This window comes from Pinus tabuliformis, chromosome X (assembly GCF_031772625.1).
Source record: "Pinus tabuliformis cultivar Carrire ecotype Pingquan chromosome X, CPIR1, whole genome shotgun sequence".
Taxonomy (NCBI): domain Eukaryota; kingdom Viridiplantae; phylum Streptophyta; class Pinopsida; order Pinales; family Pinaceae; genus Pinus; species Pinus tabuliformis.
Window position 1 is genome coordinate 689,385,266 of NC_142308.1, and position 23,963 is coordinate 689,409,228.

Here is a 23,963-nt window from a genome sequence, read left to right on the forward strand (position 1 = left end):
TTATACTGCAGTGAAGTCGGACTAGCCAGTTTACATAGTTAGACAGCAATTCGATTTCCAGTTGTCGGAGACAGATACCGGAGGAGGTGTGAGTTGCTCAGTCAAGTTGCAGGAGGCAAAGATCATTACCGGAACGAATTTTTGGAGTCATTGCGAGTTCCAGAGGGGGTCATACGCATTTCTAGATTAGTCAGTGCGTGTAGCAGGCAGGGAGTGCAAACTACTCAGTGGAGGCCGTGAGGTTTTGCAGAAGGGAAAATTGTGTTTCCGGATTGATATTGCCAATGGAGAAAATATATGTTGGAGCTTTGCCAGTGAGAGGCAAGCAAATTCTAATTCTCAATTTTTGCTTAAGATTAATAATAAAACCCTCATCTACAGAACTAGTTTTCCCCATGCTGGGGTTTTTCCAGGGACAATTTGTCCAATAATATGAGTGTCAATTATTTTGTGTGTATTATTTCTCAATACCTGTTATTATTTGTGAAAATTGCAGTGGTGATTTAATCATTATTTGTTGTGATTTTATTCTAAAGACAAATAATCTCCAATGGATAGAATATTGAATACCACTTGTTGCAATTAAGGAATTTTCACAGGCAGAAAATTGAGTAATTTCTAAGATTTCTCATACTACTTTTGCAGATTTGAAGCCTTTTTGGGAGGGAATACTTGAAGACCTATGGTTTTAGATCATTGCGGAATACCCACAAGGCTCGCAAGCACTAGCCCAAAGTGAGAGTAACTATGTGAGGTAGCATTGACACTTTCCCTAACGTCCATTTGACTCATCCCAGTTTTGATTGATAACATTTTCCATAGTCAAAGGGCTTCCATTACGTTATTTACTTGTATGTTCCTACATCTATGTTGTTGAAATTTGGATAGCTAGGAAGGTATTTCCAAGAGAAAACCCACAAAAAGTGAACTTGTGAACAAGATACCCAAGGGTTGGGGTTTTTGACCCAAAGTGGTGGGCTTGGAACACAAGGAAATTAATATTATATTCTAATTTGTTATTGAGGGGTGAGATGGTGGGGTTTCTTGAAGGGCAAAGAAGGCCCCCAGAATACTTAATCAAGAGCTATAAATATAGACAAAGGATAGGCCAAGAACATAAGTGAGATGGACTTCATTTGTGAAGCATGAGAGCCCTAGAAGAGCCGCAAACCTTGGAGGATAGCTGCAGCAAGGACAGCTGCTAGCTAGGAGGGGGGCCGAAACCTGTTTGACAAGGAGCCTGAGTCAGCTAGAAGGGTCAAGTAGGCAGAGGGTTTGTTTGTGGAGGTCCGAGGCCTAGATCTAAGGCCGAGGCTGGCTTAAGTGAACAGCTGTGGGATAGAAGGCCCGGTTAAGGCGAGAAGGAGATCTGACATGGTGTAGTAGGGCTGAAGACTGTTTTGGAGAAGGACAGGGGCCTAGCTAAGTAACCACATACCTGAAGGAAGGGGCCGATTTGTGTGTTAGGGCTGTTGTAGCAGCACGTCTTGGTTAAGAGGCCAGCCAATTCTATTCTGAAGGGAACGAAGTCTAGATAAGGGTGACCAAGGAACTGCTGGAGACTGCTCGGAGGGCTTAAGGAGCTTGGTGATAGCCAGCCGAGGTCAGGATTGTGGAAGCCGCAGGTCTGTTTGTACCTGTGCTAGAAGACCGAGGCTGGACAGAAGTTTAGTAGCCCTTGTTAGGGCAGGCCACGGCAGAACAAGTGCCAAGCTGGGTAGGTCGAAACCTACAGCTGCACAGCATAGGCCTAGAAGAGTCCAGATCAGCTGGACAGAGGGAAGAGAAGGCTGAATAAAGTGATAGTATAGTTAAGTTGGCTCAAGGAGCAGTCCACCAAAGAGAGGTAGTAGGACAGAGGTCTAAAGGAGCTGATCCTATGGAAAGAAGTCTGTAGCAGCCGAAGGATGTATGCTACAGTAAGGCTGACATGGGTCTGTAGGGTAAAGGAACATGCCCAGGTGAGTCAAGCTCTTGCTGGTTATAATTTTTGTATTGTCTTTGTATTTGGGCAGAAGAGAGCCTGATGGACTAGGCCTAAGTCCTAGGACTAACTGTGTACCATAGCTTTGTATCAGGGTATGTGAAGGGCCATGATCCCTAGTATGGGAGCTCTAAGGTTTTATTATTTAATGTAATCATAAGAAACGTGATTTGGACCAAAAATATTGTCTACTGTTATTGATCTGTTTGCTGTTATATTCTGCTGTGCAAATTCGTTTATTGTTGAGCACTGCTAGTGTGTTTATGTGCTTAGCTAAGTCATAAACCAGACCTAGGGTGCGTGGAATTTCAACATACGTGCACTACCCAAAGTATGAGACACCATGGAGATGCTGAAAATCTCAGCTGTATATCGGCTCATATTATCGCTTTTCATGGGAACCTTACAATTTTATGATTACTAAAAAGCAGGAGCAACTAGAAAAAGGTGTAGATAAAGATTATATTGGGATCTAAATACTTTAACATATAAAACCTTTCTTTATCATAGCTATTAATATGAAAAAATATAAAAATCTTAAAAGAATCTCAGGAAACAAATTGAAAGAAAACAACCAGAATGGAGACAGAAAAAATTATCAAATCATTAACTTCAGAAAACAAGTGGAAAACCATAACCATAGACATTTTCTGACCAGTTAGAGGCTGAAAATGAAACTTGAGCTACAAATAGACCATATGTCATTTCAAATTCAGGATATCTATTTCAAATTAGTTTGTTGAGCATCTAAAAAAGAATCCTTTGCATGTGTCCTTATTGAAGAAGGTCATCATCGTAGTCTCCACAAACCTTAACTATTCTCTTCTAACAAAGTCTATGTAACTTACCACTTGAAGGATTACCACGGCCTTGGAAGTTGGGATCATCACGAACAATAGCCTCAGGTCCCCAAGCAAACTTCCCACCAAAGATATTCCATGTACCATTCGGACTCTACAAACAAAGTACTTCCATAAGATCTTTCCAGTTTCCACCACAAAAACCATTTTCTTTCACTTATGTCTACCTCTAATGTTCTACATGCATTGCACATAACATGCAGATGAACCATGAGAATGCTCACATAGTAAATACCAAACAAAATAAAATAGATAAAAATGGCCAATCAAAGGTTTCTCCAAGTAAAACCTAATAACTATATGAAAGACCAGAAAACACCAACAAGCAGTAACAAAAATGCACTCATACAAGAAATGGCAGTGACCCAAACTGGATGACATAAATTAGTCTGAAGACCAGAAATAACTATATTTTATCACAATAGTACAGAAATCATTTCCCCCTTACTCAACATAGCCAGTGAAAGACATAAATTGGCCAGCTGCCAAAAGTATTCACACCATGTAAAATTTTGAATCTTTCACTCCGCAACAACTTGTATGGACTGGTTTTCAGGCTGTCTCAAACTAGCGAATTGTAAATTGAAGAAGGCATGCACTTTTACGTCTAAGTAGATATACTACATAATATACAAGTGGAGAATACAAAAATATAATCCTTACCGCTAGCAGTTACAATTAACAAGCCAGAGATGCTTATGAATATAAACGTAAAAGGAAGGTAAGTGAAATTCAAAGCATCAAACAGTAAAATACCACGATGTATAGAGAATGAGTGCTACAGTAGGACAAATTCAGAAGAGTTCCAACCAATGAAATTGCAGATAGAATGTTTTGCTAAGAAAACCTGTTTGTGAGCACAACGATGATTCAAAACAACATCTCCCAGAGCCTGCAAGGAAAATTCATTCAGATGATTAGATAGAGATTAGATAATATTAAGAAGCAATCTTGGGATCATGTGGATTCTACAAAATCTGTAAGTAACGAAGCAGATAAAATATGTAAACAAGTACACCTTATACAACAATGGAAGAACAAATTCTTGTGAAGTGGTAATAATTCTTCTTGACACAAATAAAAGAAATTATACAGTTATTAGTTGGAAAAAGGAACTACGATAGTAGATACTAGATACAAGAATTTAAATTACAATAGTGAGAATTAAAGATGAGTGTAAATATTCAAATAAAGACCTAGGCAGAGCTAGACAAACTTTTCCTGCTTCTTGCTCATGCAAAATCCTGACTACCATCAGGGTCCTGGTCTACAGATGTAGTCAAAACCTTCCTTGGTCATTTTACATAGAAAGAAGAATGTGTAGAAATTTTGGTTTCTGTAGCCCTCCCCAGTTTCAGTTTGCTTTGCATATAGTTTAATGCCCACAACCCCACATGTTAAGCTGATATATAAACTGAAAGCAAATTTAAAAGAAACATTAACAGGACTACCTCTACTTTCATTTCACTTTTCAGCCGATAGGAAATTAGAGACAAGCATTCACACAAGTTTTTGAGACACTTATTTTTGGTTAAACATAGACCCTGGAAAAACCCACGAGGGGAAAACCAGTTTGAAGGAAATTTTATTTGCTTCTAATTCTCAGAGAAATTTACACAGCATTAAATATAAACTCTGTATTACTTATCTCTCCCTGCACTGTCTCAATTTCTGGGCCTCTGTCTGACTTGGACTGCTCAGAAATTTGTCCCACTGAAAACATTTGACCCCCACGAAAATTGCGCCACAATTCCAGCAATCTCTGCCTGGAAATGCATGCAGGTTACCTCCTAGGAATGTGGGGCAGTTCTCCTCAAATACCGGCCTAGCTCAGCCTTAAAAGAATCGCCGAAATCCTCCTTCAAACCAGAGCTGAATTCTGCCCTCACTGCTTCAAATTTCGGGTCTGATAAACAGCCTTTTCAGCCTCAATTTTTGTGCTAGAATCTCTGGCTGCAAATTCTGGGAATGTGTGCCTTCCAGCCTGAAATCTCGGGCCTGTCTTGAAATTTGAGCTGCTTCAGATCTAGTTCTCCTCAGCAAATCGCTATCACAGCCTCCCTCTCCTTCACCTTGCACTTCTTTTCTCCTCCACAAATGCACATGAAAAATAATGATCTCACTTTGCCTTTTTACCTTTTTAGTCTCTCATAATGATGAGAGAACCCTAACCCTTTGATCTATGGCTGAGATTAGGTGTCAGCTCTCATAGATCAATTGTGGAGATCTAATCTTCACTTGACCCCATTTTTTATATCCCCCCTTCATTAAGAGCCTCCCTATCACTTCAATGTTGTTTTTGTACTTTGTACCTTTTTCACATAAAGTCAACTTAAAAACATAAAGTGACTTTAATAATATAAAGTACATAGTACTAAAGTATATCATAAAGTGACTTTTAAGTCACTTTATGATTTCAATAACTCATAAAGTCACTTACTAAAAAAGTATTATTATGTGTTCTCCTAGGCAAAAGAACTAGGAAACACCTCCTTGTACCTTTTCTCAACAAAATGTGTGTTTATTATTTAGATATCCAACAGTACACTTATCCATCATATGTGTTCTACTATTGTAATCTGCATATGACGCTCTTCAATACAAATGAATAGAAAACTTCAAGAAGCTTAACATCCTATCAAACTTGAACTGAAATAGACTGCATGCTTTGTCCAGCTCAGTCTGCAACTAATCATCCAAATATTGCAGGCACCAACAACTCCCTTTTGCTTAGCCATACATGTTAAATGATAAAGGATAAAAGATGCATAGAGCTGAAGGCATATTCCTTTTATAATAGATCTTTGCTAAATATACTTGGGTCTTTACATCCAAACGGCCTTCCCCCGCTGGAATCGCATCAGATCCACTACAAATAAAAGGTAAAACTTGGGTTTTTCTCTGTATATACCCTTCCACTTTTTGCTTTACTATTTGTAAATAATGCCAGAAGCTGTATCAACTATGCTGATGACACCAACTCTGAGGAGTTTATCTATAAGAAATGATATTAATATGTAGGGTGCTCATGAATGTGATCATTGTGAAAATTTCTGAATCTATACAAACAAAAATCCTACTGCAGTCACTGGTTTATCATCTCCTACTTGGTATTTCATTCAACGAGTTATTTTATTATAAACAATGATGAAAAACACTACTGCAGACTACACTGACATACAGATCATAAACTGAAACAATAGATGAGACGAACACACAAGGGACACTGTTATTTTTGGACAAGCGTCCCCAGAAAAACCCAATGCGGGAAAACCAGTGCAACAGATAAAGGGTTTGTATTATTAAGCAAGCAGAATCTGAGTACAACAGGTTGCCTCTCACACTGGCTAACCTTTCAGAGAAATCACGGCAGCAAGAAATACATACGAGGGTTTACCTCATTCTCCAAGTCACAACTAATCCACTGAGTGGCCTGACTCTGGCAAACACTGTGAAATCCCAGCGTAATCACTGCTTGGGCCAGCGTCTTGCCTCTAGGAGACTGCGTCACCCCTTCTGCTAGATCAATTTGCTAGAGGAAGACTGTTGTTCAGCCCTCCCGGCTCAGAACCTCGCTTCTCCAACAAAATCTCGAACTTCTGACAAATATCCTACACTGCCACTGCAAGAGACCCTCTTGGCCTGCGTGAGCCCCTTCCTGGGCTTCGTAGGCCTCTGTGCTACCTCTCTGATGCTATTGTTGCCTCTCTACTCGGTACTCTTTGGCTCGGAACTCCTTTCCGATCCAAATCTCTGCTTTTGCCCCTCTCATTGCAACTCAGATCACTAGTTCAATTTTCTCAGCAAACCACGCCTCAGAAAAATCGAACTAATTTGATCACTCGGTGTATCTCCAACTGTCCCTCAAGCCTCCTCTTATATTTTTCCTATTAATGAATCAACGGCCGAGATTAAGTCCCTAGTCAACGGCTAAGATTAAAACAGACTTGATCCTCATGTCTTAGAAGCTTTTCACCCAAATTTTTATTAATACCCGTTAATATTTTTATTTTCCTAAGTTTAGATTTAGGAACCCCATTAAAAATATTAATTATTTTAATAACTCACAATCCAAGTGGAATTTCTCCAAACTATTCTGGGTCTTGGAGATCTTATGTATTCTAGCCCCTCCACAAAATTTCGAAGCTAGAGCACATCCGATGCTACCCCAAAATCAACAATCATGACAGTCTAAATTGGTCAAGAGTTGCATACGATAATGTTATGAGACCTCAAACCTATAAATGTGCCTACCCTCTTGTCAATATCAAGCACACATGGAAAGCCTCAGAAGTATCATCATAGACCATCGCAGAAGTGAGCACAGATTATCGTATGTTTCCATCGCAGAACTGAGCAAATATTATTGTGTGCTGCAAATTGGAGACTAGCAATAACAAGAGAAATGAAATATCATTATTTTAATTTTTTGTATTATAACAAACTGTTGAGTTGCCAACTATACATTTCTTAAACTCAGACCTAGTTGTTGGTAAGCATTTGACTTCACTGGTGCACATTCTTTCTGAAACATCTATCTAACATGAAGCACATTACAGTTGGAAGAGACCATCTTATTTGAAGATATGAGGCAGCAGCTTATATTAGTAATGATGTCCTTATATCCAATTCTTATAGCTCATGAGAATGAAGTTGTTCAAGTTTTATTGCTCATGAACCAAATCAGGAAGTTGTTGCAGTCAGAGAGTTTCCTTAAGTGTCCAACCTCCTTGCCACTGATGTCAAAGGTGGAGGTAAGCAAAGTCATGGAGGATAATTTTTCAAGACAAAAAGGAGGAACATTGTGTTTCCATCAATGCCAAAGGGGGAGATTATTGGCATTGTTCTCATTGATGGCAAAGGAACAACAAGAGTAGCAAGGTATGCTTGGCATGCTTGATGACAGCAGAAGCAGCAAGAGATGAAGGTGATCGCAAAAGAACAGCAAAGCAGCAACTTGACAAAAGTGTGAGGAGGTATGATCAGCAAGATAGAACAGAGGTATGCAGTGGTATGGCCTAGTTGAATGAAGATGTTGCTGCATTTAGATATATTTGTGTTGGTGGCTTGATGTTTGTGTTGATGGCTTTCATATGCCATGTTGAGCTGATGTTATGCAAGGCAAAGGCATGAAGGAATTGTTTTGCATATATTTTTATGTTGCAAAGGTTTCTACGGTTGCAGAGAAGCTAAGGTTGCTTGCATATACATATGTTGTAGTGTTGTGATACATATGTTGAACTGCTTGCATAATGTTGCAGAAATTGCTATGTTGAAGAAATTTTTGTGATGCAAGGAATTTAATATTCAAGAGTTGAAACAGTTTGGAAATGAAGAGACCTTTGGAATGCAAAGAGACAAGACTTGTCATTTCAGATTCATGTTTGGAATACTAACAGCCTTCAAAGCTTATTTACAAAACGTGTGAGGTTGGAAGGCTGAAAGTTTGAGAGTTAGAGAATGTGAGAGTTGATTGAGGTGTTGTTCATTAGTTACCTGGCACATATATAGAGATGATGTGAAGCAGATGTGAGGCAAAGAAGAAATAGAGGCAGAGACGGAGGTATGCAAACTTATAGACCAGGTAAACCAGCATATGTTTCTTATATATATCAGGGGATTGCAGTCTCCTTTCAAGTTGTAGCTTGATAAAAAGAACAGGTTCTATCCTGTTGAGGTAGGAGCCTCCTATGGATTGTAGCCTGCAGAAAATTGATGGGAGTTGGAGCTTCCTTGCAAAGTGTAGCATGCAGAAGAATTGAGGTAGCAGTCTCCGGTAGGTGGGAACCTACAAAAAAATCAGATGTAATAAAGGAGCAGGAGCTTGCCTTTGCATCACAACAATAACGAAGTTGTGGTTTTTTCCCTTTATGGGTTTCCACTTACATCTGGTGTCCATGTGATGATTTTGTGTGCTGATTTTATGTTGTCATGAAAGTTGTTATGTTGTAGTTCACATATTACATATTGTTCATAAGTTAAATCTACTATTCATAAGGTGTGTTGCACATCTAATAATTCAGTTAACAATTGAAAAGTAATCATAATTTAATGTCCATGAATGTACTAAACTAATTCACCCCCCCCCCCGGCCCCCCCACCTCTCAATTTAGTTAAGTTTCCAACACGAAGCTCCCCACGTAGCATTAGTTGTGATTGACTGAAATATTTGAGAAGAGCATTTTTGAAGATCAAGCATTGAGGCGAATTGGTGTTTTGTTTAAGGTCTTCTCTCTTGGCTATTATTTTGCACTTTCAAGTTGGATGTGGATGTCAAGTCCTCTATATAGGTAATATTAACAAAATTGATCCATTTGAAGGGTAAGCTCTACCACTTGGAAGCGGTGTTACATGTGACATAGCTCCTCCTCCTATTCCCATTGTTAATATAATAGTTGTTAATAGTAACTTCCTTTATATATCCTCTAGGAATTCTAGCAAGGTTAATAGTTTCAATTGCCACGTTAAAGTTGATTATGTTAGTTGAAGGTAGAGCCATTTAGAGCCTTCTTTGTAGGGTCATGGCCTCTATTTTCAATTAGATAAGAGAGGAGGCTATTGAATCTTTCATAGCCTTGTCTCCATTCCCTAATCCTTAAGTAAATAATCCCTCTTAGATATCATCTTGACTTTGTTGCCTCAATGGATTGGCACTAATCTCGATTTCCTTCCATCACCCTTTTTATTTCCTAAAATATAAAAAAATATATTTTTATTAATGCTATTCTCACATCACCTTGTGCCTCATTGCTTAGCTTTAGTAATCCTACTAGGGATACCCCCCATGAGCCAAAGAAGAATCAGCCTAAAGTGAGGAGGATAGCCTACATAGGTGACAATGGTGATAACCTAGGTGAAAATAGTGACCATCTTAGTACTTCTCTATCGAGTTGTACCTTGTGGATTAGGGATTTTATCATCAAGTACAAGTTGGGAGGTAACATTTTGATGTCATTGCAAAGGATAAAGCCAATTCCCCTGAAAATTTGAAGACTATGCTTCGTGATATTTTTGTGAGAGTGTTGCATTGAAGATGTCTTTCTCACATGGTGACTCTGTGAAGGGACAAAGACCTTGTTCCTTACATATTTTCAAGATAATGTTAGATGTAGAGGTGAGCACATACATCAATCTTGAAGGTCTCTTGTAAAGCTCATCTTGGCAACTCCACTCTTTGGTATTGGTATGAGGTATGGTCATTATTCGTTGCCGATTATTATTTTCAACTTTATATTGAAGACCTAGAAGTAAAGAAAAAATGGAATAGCCTTTGTTATTTTATGGATTTGGAGTAGCATCAGACAAGTGTTCTAGTCTCTAAGGTGTCACAGAGACTAAGGAACACGAGATCTCCAAAACCCAGAAAACACCTCTCAACTTAATTAATTGATCAATAAGTAAAAAAAATTACTAAGTCTAACTTAGGAAAATTGATTAATTAATGGGTATTAGTTGATGAAATTGACATTTGCTTTAGAGACTTCCAAAAAGTGACTTGATGAAGTCTATGATGATGTTAGCAATCGATCACGATTATATCTTGGTTGTTGATGCTCCTTTCCCCATTGTTAATATAATAGTTGTTAATTAGTAACTTGCTTTATATATCCTCTAGGAATTCTAGCAAGGTTAATAGTTTCAATTGCCATGTTAAAGTTGATTATGTTAGTTGAAGGTGGAGCCATTTAGAGCCTTCTTTGTAGGGTTGTGGCCTCTATTTTCAATTAGATAAGAGAGGAGGCTATTGAATCTTTCATAGTCTTGTCTCCATTCTCTAATCCTTAAGTAAATAATCCCTCTTAGATATTGACTTTTCTCTAGAGACTTCCAAAAAGTGACTTGATGAAGTCTATGATGATCTTAGCAACCGATCACGATTAGATCTTGGTTGTTGATGCTCCTTTCCCCATTGTTAATATAATAGTTATTAATTAGTAACTTGCTTTATATATCCTCTAGGTATTCTAGCAAGGTTAATAGTTTCAATTGCCATGTTAAAGTTGATTATGTTAGTTGAAGGTGGAGCCATTTAGAGCCTTCTTTGTAGGGTTGTGGCCTCTATTTTCAATTAGATAAGAGAGGAGGCTATTGAATCTTTCATAGCTTTGTCTCCATTCTCTAATCCTTAAGTAAATAATCCCTCTTAGATATCCTCTTGACTTTGTTGCCTTAATGGATTGACACTAATATCGATTTCCTTCCATCACCCTTTTTATTTCCTAAAATATAAAAAATATATTTTTATTAACGCTACCCTCACATCACCTTGTGCCTCATTGCTTAGTTTTAGTGTAATGTCCCAAATCAGAAATTTTTGGAACAAGCACTTCATATAAAACTATCATGCATTTACCAGAAGATTGCCATGTAAAACCCAAACCATAAATCTATAAATTGCATAAAATCTCATTAAAAATCACAACACGAGGAACAATGAGAAATGCAACAACCAAAATCCAACTTTATTATATATAGATAGATGCCAATACAATAGTTGGGAATGACCCTCCGGTCTCCAAACTGAAACAGAAAAACAATCACTACACCTGTGGATTCTGAATGAATCCACCAAGGGGAGATGGGTGCTCACCCAATCTCTCTATATCACCCGAGAGTTTTCATCCTGGGGCTACCAATGGAGTAGAGAACCGAGTTCTCAACCTCTCATACAAGAAACAATATCAAAACCAAGATGTCCTCCAATGGCCTCCTCCTCCTCTTTTATAGATTTGATGGACCCCTCTAGAATCTTCTATTTTATTATTATTTTAATCATGGAGCACCTTTTCCTCTTTTATTTTAATTAAAATATTGTTTTTAATGCGGGAAAAGGGTAAATTGGCCACCATGTCTCCTTGGGTCACTGAAAACCCGATCCAAAAGTCCCATCATGTAGATCTTCTCGTTCTGGTTCCAACAATCTATTACCCTAAGATGTTCCATCAATTAATCTCCCCAGAATGCCACCTTGAGCATAATTAATTAAGTTATGCCCAATAATAATGTTGATTTTTGAAAGTTGTCGGAATGCAATGAAACGAAAGGCAAATTGCGCTGATGATGGAATATACCAAGCAAATGCCATCAAATCCCATAAAAACTCCTCAAAACTCCATCGGGACCCCTGATGACATAAACCTGCTCCACTGACCTGGCCATCCCCTGTCCTGGAAATCCACCCTGGTTGTACTATGAAGAAGAATAAAAATGGGGACATGACATTTAGTAATCTTACTAGGGATACCCCCCATGAGCCAAAGAAGAATCAGCCTAAAGTGAGGAGGTTAGCTTACTTAGGTGACAATGGTGATAGGTTACCTAGGTGAAAATGGTGACCATCTTAGTAATTCTCTATCAAGTTGTACCTTGTGGATTAGGGATTTTATCATCAAATACAAGTTGGGAGGTAACATTTTGATGTCATTGCAAAGGATAAAGCCAATTCTCTTGAAAATTTGAAGATTGTGCTTCATGTCATTTTTGTGAGAGTGTTGCATTGAAGATGACTTTCTCACATGGTGACTCTGTGAAGGGACAAAGACCTTGTTCCTTACATATTTTCAAGATAATGTTAGATGTAGAGGTGCGCACATACATCAATCTTGAAGGTCTCTTGTAAAGCTCATCTTGGCAACTCCACTCTTTGGTATTGGTATGAGGTATGGTCATTATTCGTTGCTGATTATTATTTTCAACTTTATATTGAAAACCTAGAAGTAAAGAAAAGATGGAATAGCCTTTGTTATTTTATGGATTTGGAGTAGCATCAGAGAGGTGTTCTAGTCTCTAAGGTGTCAGAGAGACTAAGGAACACAAGATCTCCAAAACCTAGAAAACACTTCTCAACTAAATTAATTGATCAATAATTAAAAAAAGTTCCTAAGTCTAACTTAGGAAAATTGTTAATTTTGGCAACTAGGGCCAAACTTCACCTTGGACAACTCATATGAGGCAGCTGATATTTTTATTGGATTCCTCTCTCCGAGAGGTGTAGGATTGATCTAAAGATCATCCCATTTTGACATGTACAAATGGAATTATGAATTTATTTTGATTATGGACAAATTGTCAAGGTCGGCCAGCAAACTCATGTAGGCTCAGAAGCCCAACAGTCACGTCTATTCATCCTCAACATTTGCATATAAATACAAGGTGCCTCCTCCTCATTTGGACACTTCATTCACTCACACATCTCTCTTGATTGGGTACGGATTTCTGAGGCTTCTCTCTCTCCACAAATGCGAAGAAGGGACTATTCTTTTGTTGTCCCTGCGTTGACCAAAATTGACTGAAAATTGCAGAAGGCTGTTTTGACCAGTGTTGACCAACGTTGACCATCTTTGACTGTAGTTTTGGGTGGAGGATTGCTGTTTGCGCAGGCCACAGTTCTAGGCACAAAATCTAAGGCAGTTTGACCTCCGTTTGACCAGTGTTGATTGTGCTAGGGTTTGTTGCAGTGTTGACTTTTACTGACCAGTTTTGACTGGACTTTTTCAGATTAGTTTTGGGCTGATTTGACTTGCTATTGGGAGCCGAGTTGACTAGGTTTTACCGAGCTAAATTGGAGAAAGAATTCAGCCCTGTTGACCAACCTTAACTTTCTAGTTAGGGCTTGATGTTAGTGTTGTTTGACTGATCAGATTTCAGTTTGATTGGGCAAGTGAAAATTGTATATTGTACTCTCTCTCTCTGCTGAACTATTGAAGAATTAAAAGAAGAATTGATCAAGGCTTTCCCCACAATGGGGTTTGTCCCCGGCTGGTTCCATATCTTGTGTCCTCTTGTCTTGGATTGTCTTCTACTGTTATTGTTTATGTTCTATTTGCATTTTACTATCATGATGATGTGATTGCTAAACTGGATATTGATATTGGACTAATAGAGAAATTGAAGTAAAATTGCTCTAAGCATAGAACATACCATTGTTATCAAAAATTAACAAAAAATGATTAATTAATGGGTATTAATTGATGAAATTGACTTTTGCTCTAGAGACTTCCAAAAAGTGAATTGATGAAGTCTATGATGATCTAAGCAATCGAGCACGATTAGATCTTGGTCGTTGATGCTCAAGCAAGAGATTATAAAAGCAAGTTGATGGGATGGAGATAGAAACAGTTGAAAAACAAGGGAGCAAGGCAAAGCGAATTACCCAGTGCATAGTATATAGCGAGGGAAGAATTAGATCCAGGCAAGGAGAGTAGCAGGGTTTTGCAAAAGGGAGAATTTCCAAAGAAACTCTCAGGTGGTTTTCCAGTTTCCCGAGTCAGGGAAGGAAGGTCAAATTATCCAGGAGGGAGGTCGAATTTTGCAACGTGAGTTGCCCAGTTTTCCAGTATGAATTGCTAGGAAAGGGATCGATTCAATTGCTAGTGCCTGAATCAAGTCCCGATAAGCCTAGCGAATTGTTTCCAGAGGCAAAGACAGGAAGGATGGCTCATCTAGAGGAGTTTCAGAGGCAGATCGAACTCTTTAGAGCAAGCAGTGCACACTTTTAGTCCAGTTGTGCGAATTAGCTGGGAAGTGCGAGCATAGTTTTAAAACTCCGACTCGACTGAAGATCGACTCCGACTCCGACTGCGAAACGGTAATGACTCGGCCAGCTCGATTTCAATGACTCAGTCGTTGTAAAAAATACATTAAATATTTATTTTTTTATAAAAAAACATAATTTTAAAGATTTTAAACATAATTTTAAAGATTTTCATTCATGTTTCCAAACACACAGCATTATAATATAGATGGAAGACAACATATGATCAAAGTAGGCACATGAACCAATCCATTATATCAAAATGGTACCCAATGGCAATATATAGTCAACTGTCATACATGATCAAAGACTCAAAACAAAAAACACATAACCAAGGAGGCTAGAAATGGCCTCTACAACAAAAGTAAACTGTGGCGGTGACCAGACTCCAGTACTAGTACTACTGGCTAGTAGCTATTGCCAGAGGAGCCAAGATCATGTTGATCAATCTCTGGATCATCATCAGAGTCAAACAGGGGACCCCATGGCTCCTCCTCATTATCATCATCTCTCCAACTGCAACTGTAGAAGTGGTACCACTAGCAGGCTGCGCAACTGCAGCAGATGCAAGCCGAGATAGAGTAGATATGCGACTGCGCTTCTGTCGTGGCTGAGCAGAGGAAGCACCTACAACTGGAGTCCTTGCTGGCTGTGAGACTGAGGTTGGTGGATTGGGATCTGCATTCAACTAAACAGCATGTTCAAGTTCAACTGATGTCTCGATATCTAAGTCTAAATCAAGATCCTCATCAGGATCAAACTCTGCTGGACAACTCTCCACTACCCAATCTGATGTTGGATCAATCTCTTCCAACACAATGGGATCTGAATCAGGTCTTTTGTTCAACAAATGGTTTCGTCTGAGCCGGAGGTTGTATTGGACATAAACTAGATCATTTAACCGTTTTTGATCCAAACGGTTTCTCTTCTTTGTGTGAATCCTCTCAAATACAGACCAACTGCGCTCACACCCAGATGCACTGCAAGTTTGACTCAAAATACGAATTGCAAACCTTTGCAATTCAGGACAATGGCCACCAAAGGCATCCCACCATTGTGCTGCAAAAAACATAGGAGTGTAATGAGTTAGCTCAACAAAATTACAAATTATATCAAACTTTCAAATTATAAACGATTTAACAAACTTTAAAAAAATATTAAAACTATTAAGAATTTGAAAATTGAAATTTTTGTTTACCTAGCTCATCTGCTTCTCTTGCAATCTTTGCTAGGTTCTTCCCAAAGGTACCTGATGCATTGCTGAAGGTTGTGACCTGTCGGTGTATCTCCCGCTGATCAGACTCCAATGGGATCATGTGATCAATGCAATCAATCAGTCCATCTCTGACCTCCCCCCTCAAAGCTCCTGACTCCTTAGCTTTATAATGATACCGTGGGTTCAAAAATTTATGTATAGGGCGATGGAGTTGATTGTTCCATCTTTCATCAATGATTGCCCAAATGGGCCCATACTTTGCCACTCTATCCTTGTATACCATCTTTATTTGCTCCTTTGCTTGATCCATAGCCTCATAAATGAAGCCCATAGCCAACCTTTCCCCATCCACCAACCGCAACACCTTAACTAGTGGCTCAGCAAGCTTCACAATCTCTGTTGCCTTTCTCCAAAAAGTTTCTTCATAGACTTTCCTTTTCAATTCTTTGCCTTCGGGTTTGTTAGACCAATTGCTTTGATTCCATTCATCACTGGAAAACATCTTTTGCAAGTTTCTATGTTGGGAAAGCATAGATTGCAATGTCAAAAAATGTGTAGCCAATCTAGTGATGGCAAGCCTAATAATATCCTTGCCCCCAGTGTGTTTCCTCATGAGGCTCAAAATCAATGTATGGTTGTAGATAAATTTTGTTATGCTTTTGGCATGATCTATAGTGTTTTTGACCCACTCTATTTTTCCAATATCCTCAAGCATGAGGTCTATGCAATGTGCAACACATGGGGTCCAAAAGATGGTCTTGTGTTTTTCCTCTAACAGTTTACTAGCAAGAACATAGTTAGAGGCATTATCTGTGATGACTTGAACAACATTAGCCACCCCCACCTCCTCAACACCCTGATCCAATAGCTGAAACAACAATTGCCCATATTTTACCTTATCAGATGCATCAACTGATTTTAAAAACATGGTTCCCCGTGCGCAAAAGACAAGAAAGTTTATGATGGTACGGTTTCTTTGATCAATCCATCCATCTGACATGATGGAACATCTTGTTCTTGCCCATGAGTCCTTGAACTCTTTCAAATACTCATTAATGGATTGAATTTCTTTTTGCAAACGATACCCCCTTAGCTCATGCATAGTAGGGCCTTTGAAGCCTTTTCCAGCAGCATGTATGGCATCAAACATAGGCTCATAATATGGTGAACGAGCAGCATTAAAGGGGATATCAGCATCATACCACCATCTAGCTATGTACTCACAAGCAGTCTCCCTCAATTCTTTCTTCCAATGGTCATCTAAAGTGGGTTGCATTTGACTTTTACTAACTTCAGGACCATGTGCATCTGATGGAGAGGAGGGAGTGAAATAACTTTTGATAGTCACATCACCCTTTTTCATTCTACCCTTTCCCTTATCTTGAACAGAACCAAAAGAGGGAGGAACATATCGGAAAGGGTTGGATGTATCAGTTTGAGGGATAGAGGAAGAACCCTCAGAATCATAATGGGGGTTGGTAGCCATCATTTTTTGTATCTCCCTCTTCCTCCCAATTTCAGCCTGTATGTCTCTTTGCCTAGCCTTATCTTCTTTAAATTTCTCAAAGTTGGCCAACAAATGCTTCCTAATCTCCCCAATTTCTGACGAGGTACATGGGGTAATTTGGCCTCTAATCCCTGCCAAGTGTTGTTTCAGCCTATTAATGCCCCCAGGATCTTCCTTAATTTTCCTATGGCAAAATTTGCATTGCATTTGACTATCAACCATTTCAACATATGCCCAAGCAGGATCTCTCGCTTTAGGTGCCATTTTTTGACTAGGAAATGAAAGCAAACAATCTGAAAAATTAAAAATTAAAAATTAATTAAAATAAAAAATAAAAATAAAAAAAGCATTGATTCAATGTTCATTTCTTTGACAAAAACCACTCTCTAGGCTTTCTAGATATGCACCTAAAATTTAATAAGCAAAAACAGATTTATAGAGGTGAAAAGAATACCTCCAGGCACAAACTGCCTCCTCAAGCTTGCTCCAAGAATCAACTCCTCAATGCTGCTCCAAATGACTGCCCAAGAAGCTCCTCACTCCAGCTACAATGCTCCCCCAAGACTCCTCACTGCTGCTCCAAAAACAAGCTCAAGAACTACTCACTAACTCTCAAAGAAATTCTCACTCAAATGCATGAGATTGCTATGAGAGAATGAGAGCATTTGAGTGTGTTAAATAGGGTTTGGGAGGGGGAAATGGACTCCAAATAACATTTAGCTAATTCATATAACACCTTGGAGTCCAAACCAATCAGAAAACACCTTAAAAATTCATTCAAATAATGTTAAATCGTTGTTTTAATGGGTTACGGGCCGTTGTTTGTGACTCGGCCGAGTTGCTGACTCGGCCAAGTCATTCAATGACTCGCCCGAGTCATGGCTGACTCGGCCAAACGAGCCGTTTCCTCCACCGAGTCAGTCCTGAGGGCATCGAAACGGACCAACTCGGCCGTTTCCGTTTTGAAACGGCCGTTTTTTAAAACTATGAGTGCGAGTTTGTTGAGGAGAGGCCAGGAGAGCTGTTGCAAGGGAAAAGATTTTCCCAATATATTTTCAAGTGGAGAAAAATTGTTTCAGTTGGTCCAGGAAGGCCAACAGTTGTAATTCTCCATATTTGTTGCATAATAAAATAAGCCCTCATTTGCTGCATTGGTTTTCCCTTTAGGGTTTTTCCTAGGACATCTAGTCTAAAAACATTAGTGTCAATATTTATGTGTGCGCATCTATTTCTCAGTTCCTAATTTTATATTTCCACAACGTATTTTTTATTGTGAAGAATGCATCAATGATTTATTCGTTATTTGTCGTAAACAAATAAACTATATTCAATTAGGAGAATAATTTCCAATTGGTGCATTTAAGGAAATTTCACATGGTATCAAAGCATTGAAGATCAGATCAGAGGGTCAGAGGCAAGAAGAAGCGAGATTGTGCAGTTTCAAAGGGAGATCTGAAGCACTTTCTCCAGATCTTCGCAAGCCAGCCAAGCAATGCGAATTGTTGGGGCAAGAAAATCGATTTCCAAATTCGGGATGGAGAAAAAGTTCGATTTGCTTCAAAGCAATGACAACAGGCAATGGAGTTGTCGGGAAGCAGTTCTGGTGAGCAGATTAGTTGATTCACAGAGTAGATTTGGGCGCAATAGATTTGCAGCAAGGGTTTGCAGTTGCAGATTTGCATAGGGTAGGAAGAGAAAAGCACACAGAAATTATACCTAGGACTTACCCAATAAACTTTTCATATTCTCCAGTATGGTCGCAGAGAGATTCAACATTCAAGAAGCTACGGATTTGTCTTCCAGATTGGAAGATGAATTCGCTCAGATATCTTGCCTCTCTAACTCAACTTCACAGGGTGTCTAGTATATAGACAGTGGAGCATCAGCTCACATGACAGGACTTAGAAATTACTTCTCTAGCTACAAGGAGGAGGAGATGGACTTCCTAATCCAATTGGGAAACAAGAGTAAATGTACTCCAGTTGGGAGAGGAACCATCGAGATTCAGAGGGAGTCAAGAGCAAAGCATCAATGTTACAGATGCACTGCGTGTGCCCAGCTTAGGTATGAACCTAATTTCAATGTCAGAACTACAGGACAAGGGATATGATGTCTATTTTGTAGGGAAGGTGTTCATCAAACACCAAGACTGGAACAAGGTGAGGAAGATTGGAGTTCGAAGCAATAGGTTGTACAAGTTGCAGCTAGTCCAAATGCACTAGTGAGCAGCGGCAGTAGTGATAGTAGTAGCAGTGGGAGAGACCTGAATGAATTATGGCATAGGAGAATAGGACATTTACATTATGGAGCACTGAAGATGCTCAGGGTGATAGTGACAGGTGTTCCAGAATTAAGCATGGAACACAATGATGGTGAAGCGTGTGCATTCTTGGGAAATATGTTAAGACATCATTCCCAAGAAGTTACAATAGATCAGATGGTGTGTTGCAGCTTATACATTCAGATATTTGCAGTCCTATGTCCACCAGATCTCTTAGAGGGTACGAGTACTTCGTCACCCTCATTGATGATTACTCAAGGAAAACCTAGATCTATTTCTTGAAGACCAAGGATGAGGTCTTCAGTCGTTTCCAAGAGTTTACAGCTCTAGTGGAAAATGCTACAGGAAAGCATATCAAGGTACTTCACATGGATAACCAAGGAGAGTACACAAATAGTGACTTCACAGGTTTCTATGCAAAGGAGGGCATCAAAAGGGAGTGGATAGCTCCATACAATTCACAGCAGAAAGGAGTAGCAGAGCGGAAAACAGGTCTATAGTTGGGGCAACAAAGCTATGTTGTATGACAGGGACGTGTGTAATGACCTCACCACGAACTATGGGTAGAAAACGAGTATTAGCATGCATACGAGGCATGCATATGATAGCTACATATGCATGCATTGCATTAGTAAACTTATTAATTGGTTATAAAAGATGTCTAAAGAAAGGATAAACGAATTAATTATTAAAATACTAGATTAAAAACCTAACAATTAAGAAGGGAAATCTTACCCTAAACATAACACTCCAAAAATATATATATAGTAAATATCTCTTTATTAAATGCTTATAAATTGAATACTTAATTGCTCTTATTATTAACATAATTCAATATAATATATCAAACATATATTCAAATTAAAAGGAATGGTATATATGAAACATATTATATACAACTAAAAAGAAATTATAGTATAAAAAAGGGACTATATTTGATACTCTATGACTTGTAAAATAAAGGCGACAACCTCCAACCATGATGCTACCATGTCAAAAGGCGGTCACCGCCTGAGAATTTCAGGAGAGTTAAGGATAAGACAGTGAAGGGATGGAGGGGGGTGGAGAGGTTGTCGAGGAAGGAAGGAACCTCGGGAATATAAGGGGATCGATGGAGGAATTTGAGGGGGAGGAGTTTTGGGAGTATTTCACAAACAGTGAAGGAAATTTCGAGGAAGCCATAGACAGAGAGGACAAAGAGGAAGAGTGGGCCTTAATTGTTCTTGAAGTTTTGGGCATGGGGGCCAAAGTGCTTCCATTTTGAAATACTTTGGAGCTAGGTACCAAGGTTGTGCCCAGCTTGGTAGGGAGGATTTGATCATTTTGGTAACGGGAGCAAACTTGGAGCTACAATAGTTCAGGATCAACTTCAAACATGGAAACCAGGTAGATGTCTGTGTATTAAATTGATAAATTTATCCTTAAATTTGTAGCTGTTAGAATTTAGGGGTTTGTTTTGGTAAGGGTACTACAACATGTCCAAGTTTCTATGAACGGAGCAGTGTTACTTGGGAAGCGGGAGCAAAAGCAGGGAGCGGGAGCGACATTTTCAGAAGCTCCTGGTTTGGCAGCGAAACCCGAAGCGTTTTTTATATAATATATATATTTTTTATATTTTGATACATATATGTCAACAAAAACATGTAGAATAATGAATTAGATATAAAAATATAAAAAAACATAGATTGAACCATATAACAACAATCATCTAGAAGTTATAATCCTAATCAACCACATCCACAAGTTAATAACATAGTAACATACAACATATTGAATCTCGCGATTCATCAATCTTAAAGTTTCAAGCTTTCAAAATTCAATATATAACATTTATCATCATTGATCACCAAAGTTGTACTTGTAAGCTAAGTGTAACCATTACAACAAATCATATCTAACATGAAATGAAATGTTATAAAATGAAATGAAATGAAACAGCTTTCAACTTTCATGAAGCATCATATTCATAAATCATTACTAATGAGTTATAATTGCCAACTTCAAACTTAGATTGTCATATATTGTTTAAAAAGATATCATAATAAATATGAAAAAGTCAATAGTTATAAAAGCTACTAGAAACTAGAAAAGAGAAGTAAATCTATTATCTATTTCTTATGCTTGGGCCTCTTGCCACCACGAGAAATGTCTAAATTTTTAGTCTTGTTGGAAAATCAGGATCTTTATCATTAATATCACCCTCTAAGCATTAATATCTAGAGGTATCTTTGTCATTACCTCTGTATCTATATAGGGATCTTTGTCATTAATATCACCCTCTAAGCATTAACATAAGATAGAAAAAGCATAGCATGTCAAGTCAAGATTTTGTTTGAGTGATGTGTCCATTTTTATGAGGGTCATGATAGAGGAGTTCGACAACCAACGTCACTAACATCAAGGTACATAGAGGGATTCGTGCTCTTGATTAAATACGAGTTCCATACCCTAATACATGACAAAATTCAATGGAAACATTGCAATCCCCCAATCCTGAAATCCTGAAAAACTGATAAGTCTGCTGGATTTTGAATGAAATCTAAAATTCTACTTTCTCCATATGAAATCCAATGAGGCCAGAACCACTCTCAAACATCCTGAGTCATTTCATGGTAATGTTAAAAATTTAAGTAAAAGGATGAAAATGAAGATTAAGGAGAATGTCACTTTTACTTTAAAAATTTAACATTATCATGAATAGCATATCAATACTAGGGCCTAGACTTGATCATTAAGCTGCCCCACTCAAAAATTATTTGTTTCTTTCAAAAAAAATTGCATTTCAAACATTACTACAAAAAAAATTGCAAAAAAGGGAAAACGCTCCCGAAAAGGCAGGGAGCGAAAAAAAATTTAGGGAGCGTGCTCCCAAAATCGCTCCCTTTTCGGGAGCGATTTCGGGAGCGCGCTCCCGACCCGCTCCTAAGTCGCTCCAGCCTGGAGCGCGGATTGGGAGCGGCATCGGGGGGGGCTCCCCCGCAACACTAGAATGGAGGCATGTAACACAGCGGTGTATATACAAAACAGAGTTCCTCACAGGGCGTTGGGGAAGATGACACCATAAAAAGTCTTCTCAAGGAAGAAGCCAGAAGTTAGTCACTTCAGGATCTTTGGCAGTGTAGCTTACTGCCATATACCAGATGAGAAACGCACTAAGTTAGATCAAACTACAAAGAAGGGGTTCTTCGTTGGGTATAGCGAAACCTCAAAGGCATACAAGATCTATGTTCCTAGTAGTAAGAAGATTATCGTGAGACAAAACGTGAAGTTCATGGAGGACAGAACCTTCAAGAGATCTCGCGAGATGCCAGCAGGTGATTAGAGTGATCCAGCAGAAGCTCCATTAATCTGCCACAAGGGTAGTCGTAGGGACAGCAGTAAGGACAGTGACAAGGATCTAGTATAATTACCAGTACTAGCACGACCTCAAGTGTAGGAGATCCAGTGAGCTCGCAATAGACGGAGAAGCAGAGGCGGGATGAGGAGTTGGTTGATCCACCCACCACTAGTGGTTGAATCAGCAGAGAAGTTTTCCAAACGTTGAGGGATGCGGAGGAGTTCATAAGAGCTCCTAGGATGAGCAGGAGAGAACGTTGACAGCCATATAGGAACCAAGCATTGGTGGCACAAGTTGTTGAACCTTCTAGCTATCAAGAGGTTCACAGCATCAGGTGTGGTTGGCTGCCATGGTAGAGGAGTATAGCTCTATCATGATGAGCGATGTTTGGGAAGTGTTGTCGAGACTTGTGGATAGGTCATTTGTGCGCTCTTGGTGGATCAATAAGATCAAGTAGGTTGTAGATGGCGGCATGGAGAAGTACAAGGCTAGGTTCGTGGCAAAGGGTATGAAGAGAAGGAAGACAAATTATGAGGAGATCTTCGCCCCAATTGCCAGCTATACTTCCATCCGGTCAGTTATATCTCTAGCAGCATAGATGGGATGGCGAATTCAACAGATGGACGTTAAGGCAGCATTCTTGAATAGGGTGATAGAGGAGGTATACATCGAACAGCCAGAGGGCGTTGAGACACATGAGAGGGGCACACACATGCAGACTAAATAGAGCATTATACGGCCTCAAACAGGCTCCCAGGGCGTGGTATGGTCACATTGATAGTGACTTGCAGCAAATGGGATTTGTCAAGAGTGATGCAGATCCCAACCATTACTATCTGATGGTAAAGGGTGAGCCACTCATCCTAGTGTTGTACGTGGATGACCTCTTTCTGACAAAGTCGTCAGGGCTCATAGAGGACCGCAAGAGCAACCTGGAAGCAGAGCTCGACATGAAGGATCTGGGACTTATGCATTACTTCATGTTGTCACATAAGATGTACATTTGCACATGGGAAAAGTTTCCAACCCCACAAGGTATAGTCTTTATGGCGCAATGCTCAGAGTAAAGGTTGTCACCTATTCCCTACTCACTCTATCTAAGCTCTCTCCTAGGCAAGCTAAGGGGGGTAGTCCATAAAAGATGGAAAGCTAAGGAAGAACTTGTTGGAACAAACCTACAAGATCAAGAGGCAAGGCAATCACTTCTCTTAGTAACTTGAGTTAAGATTAGATGGCAAGTTAGAT

At 39.1% G+C, this 23,963-nt stretch overlaps 1 protein-coding gene across 1 annotated transcript in view; it reads right to left on the reverse strand.

The window, feature by feature from the left end:
* Positions 1-23,963, reverse strand: part of LOC149141847 (uncharacterized) — a 292,486-nt gene that overhangs the window by 171,131 nt on the left and 97,392 nt on the right. Inside the window, exons 8-9 of the mRNA XM_089448516.1 lie at positions 3,692-3,736; positions 2,833-2,938 (exon numbers count right to left, since the gene is read on the reverse strand). Of these exons, the coding sequence (XP_089304642.1) occupies positions 2,833-2,938; positions 3,692-3,736 (151 nt within the window). The remainder of the gene's footprint in view (positions 1-2,832; positions 2,939-3,691; positions 3,737-23,963) is intronic.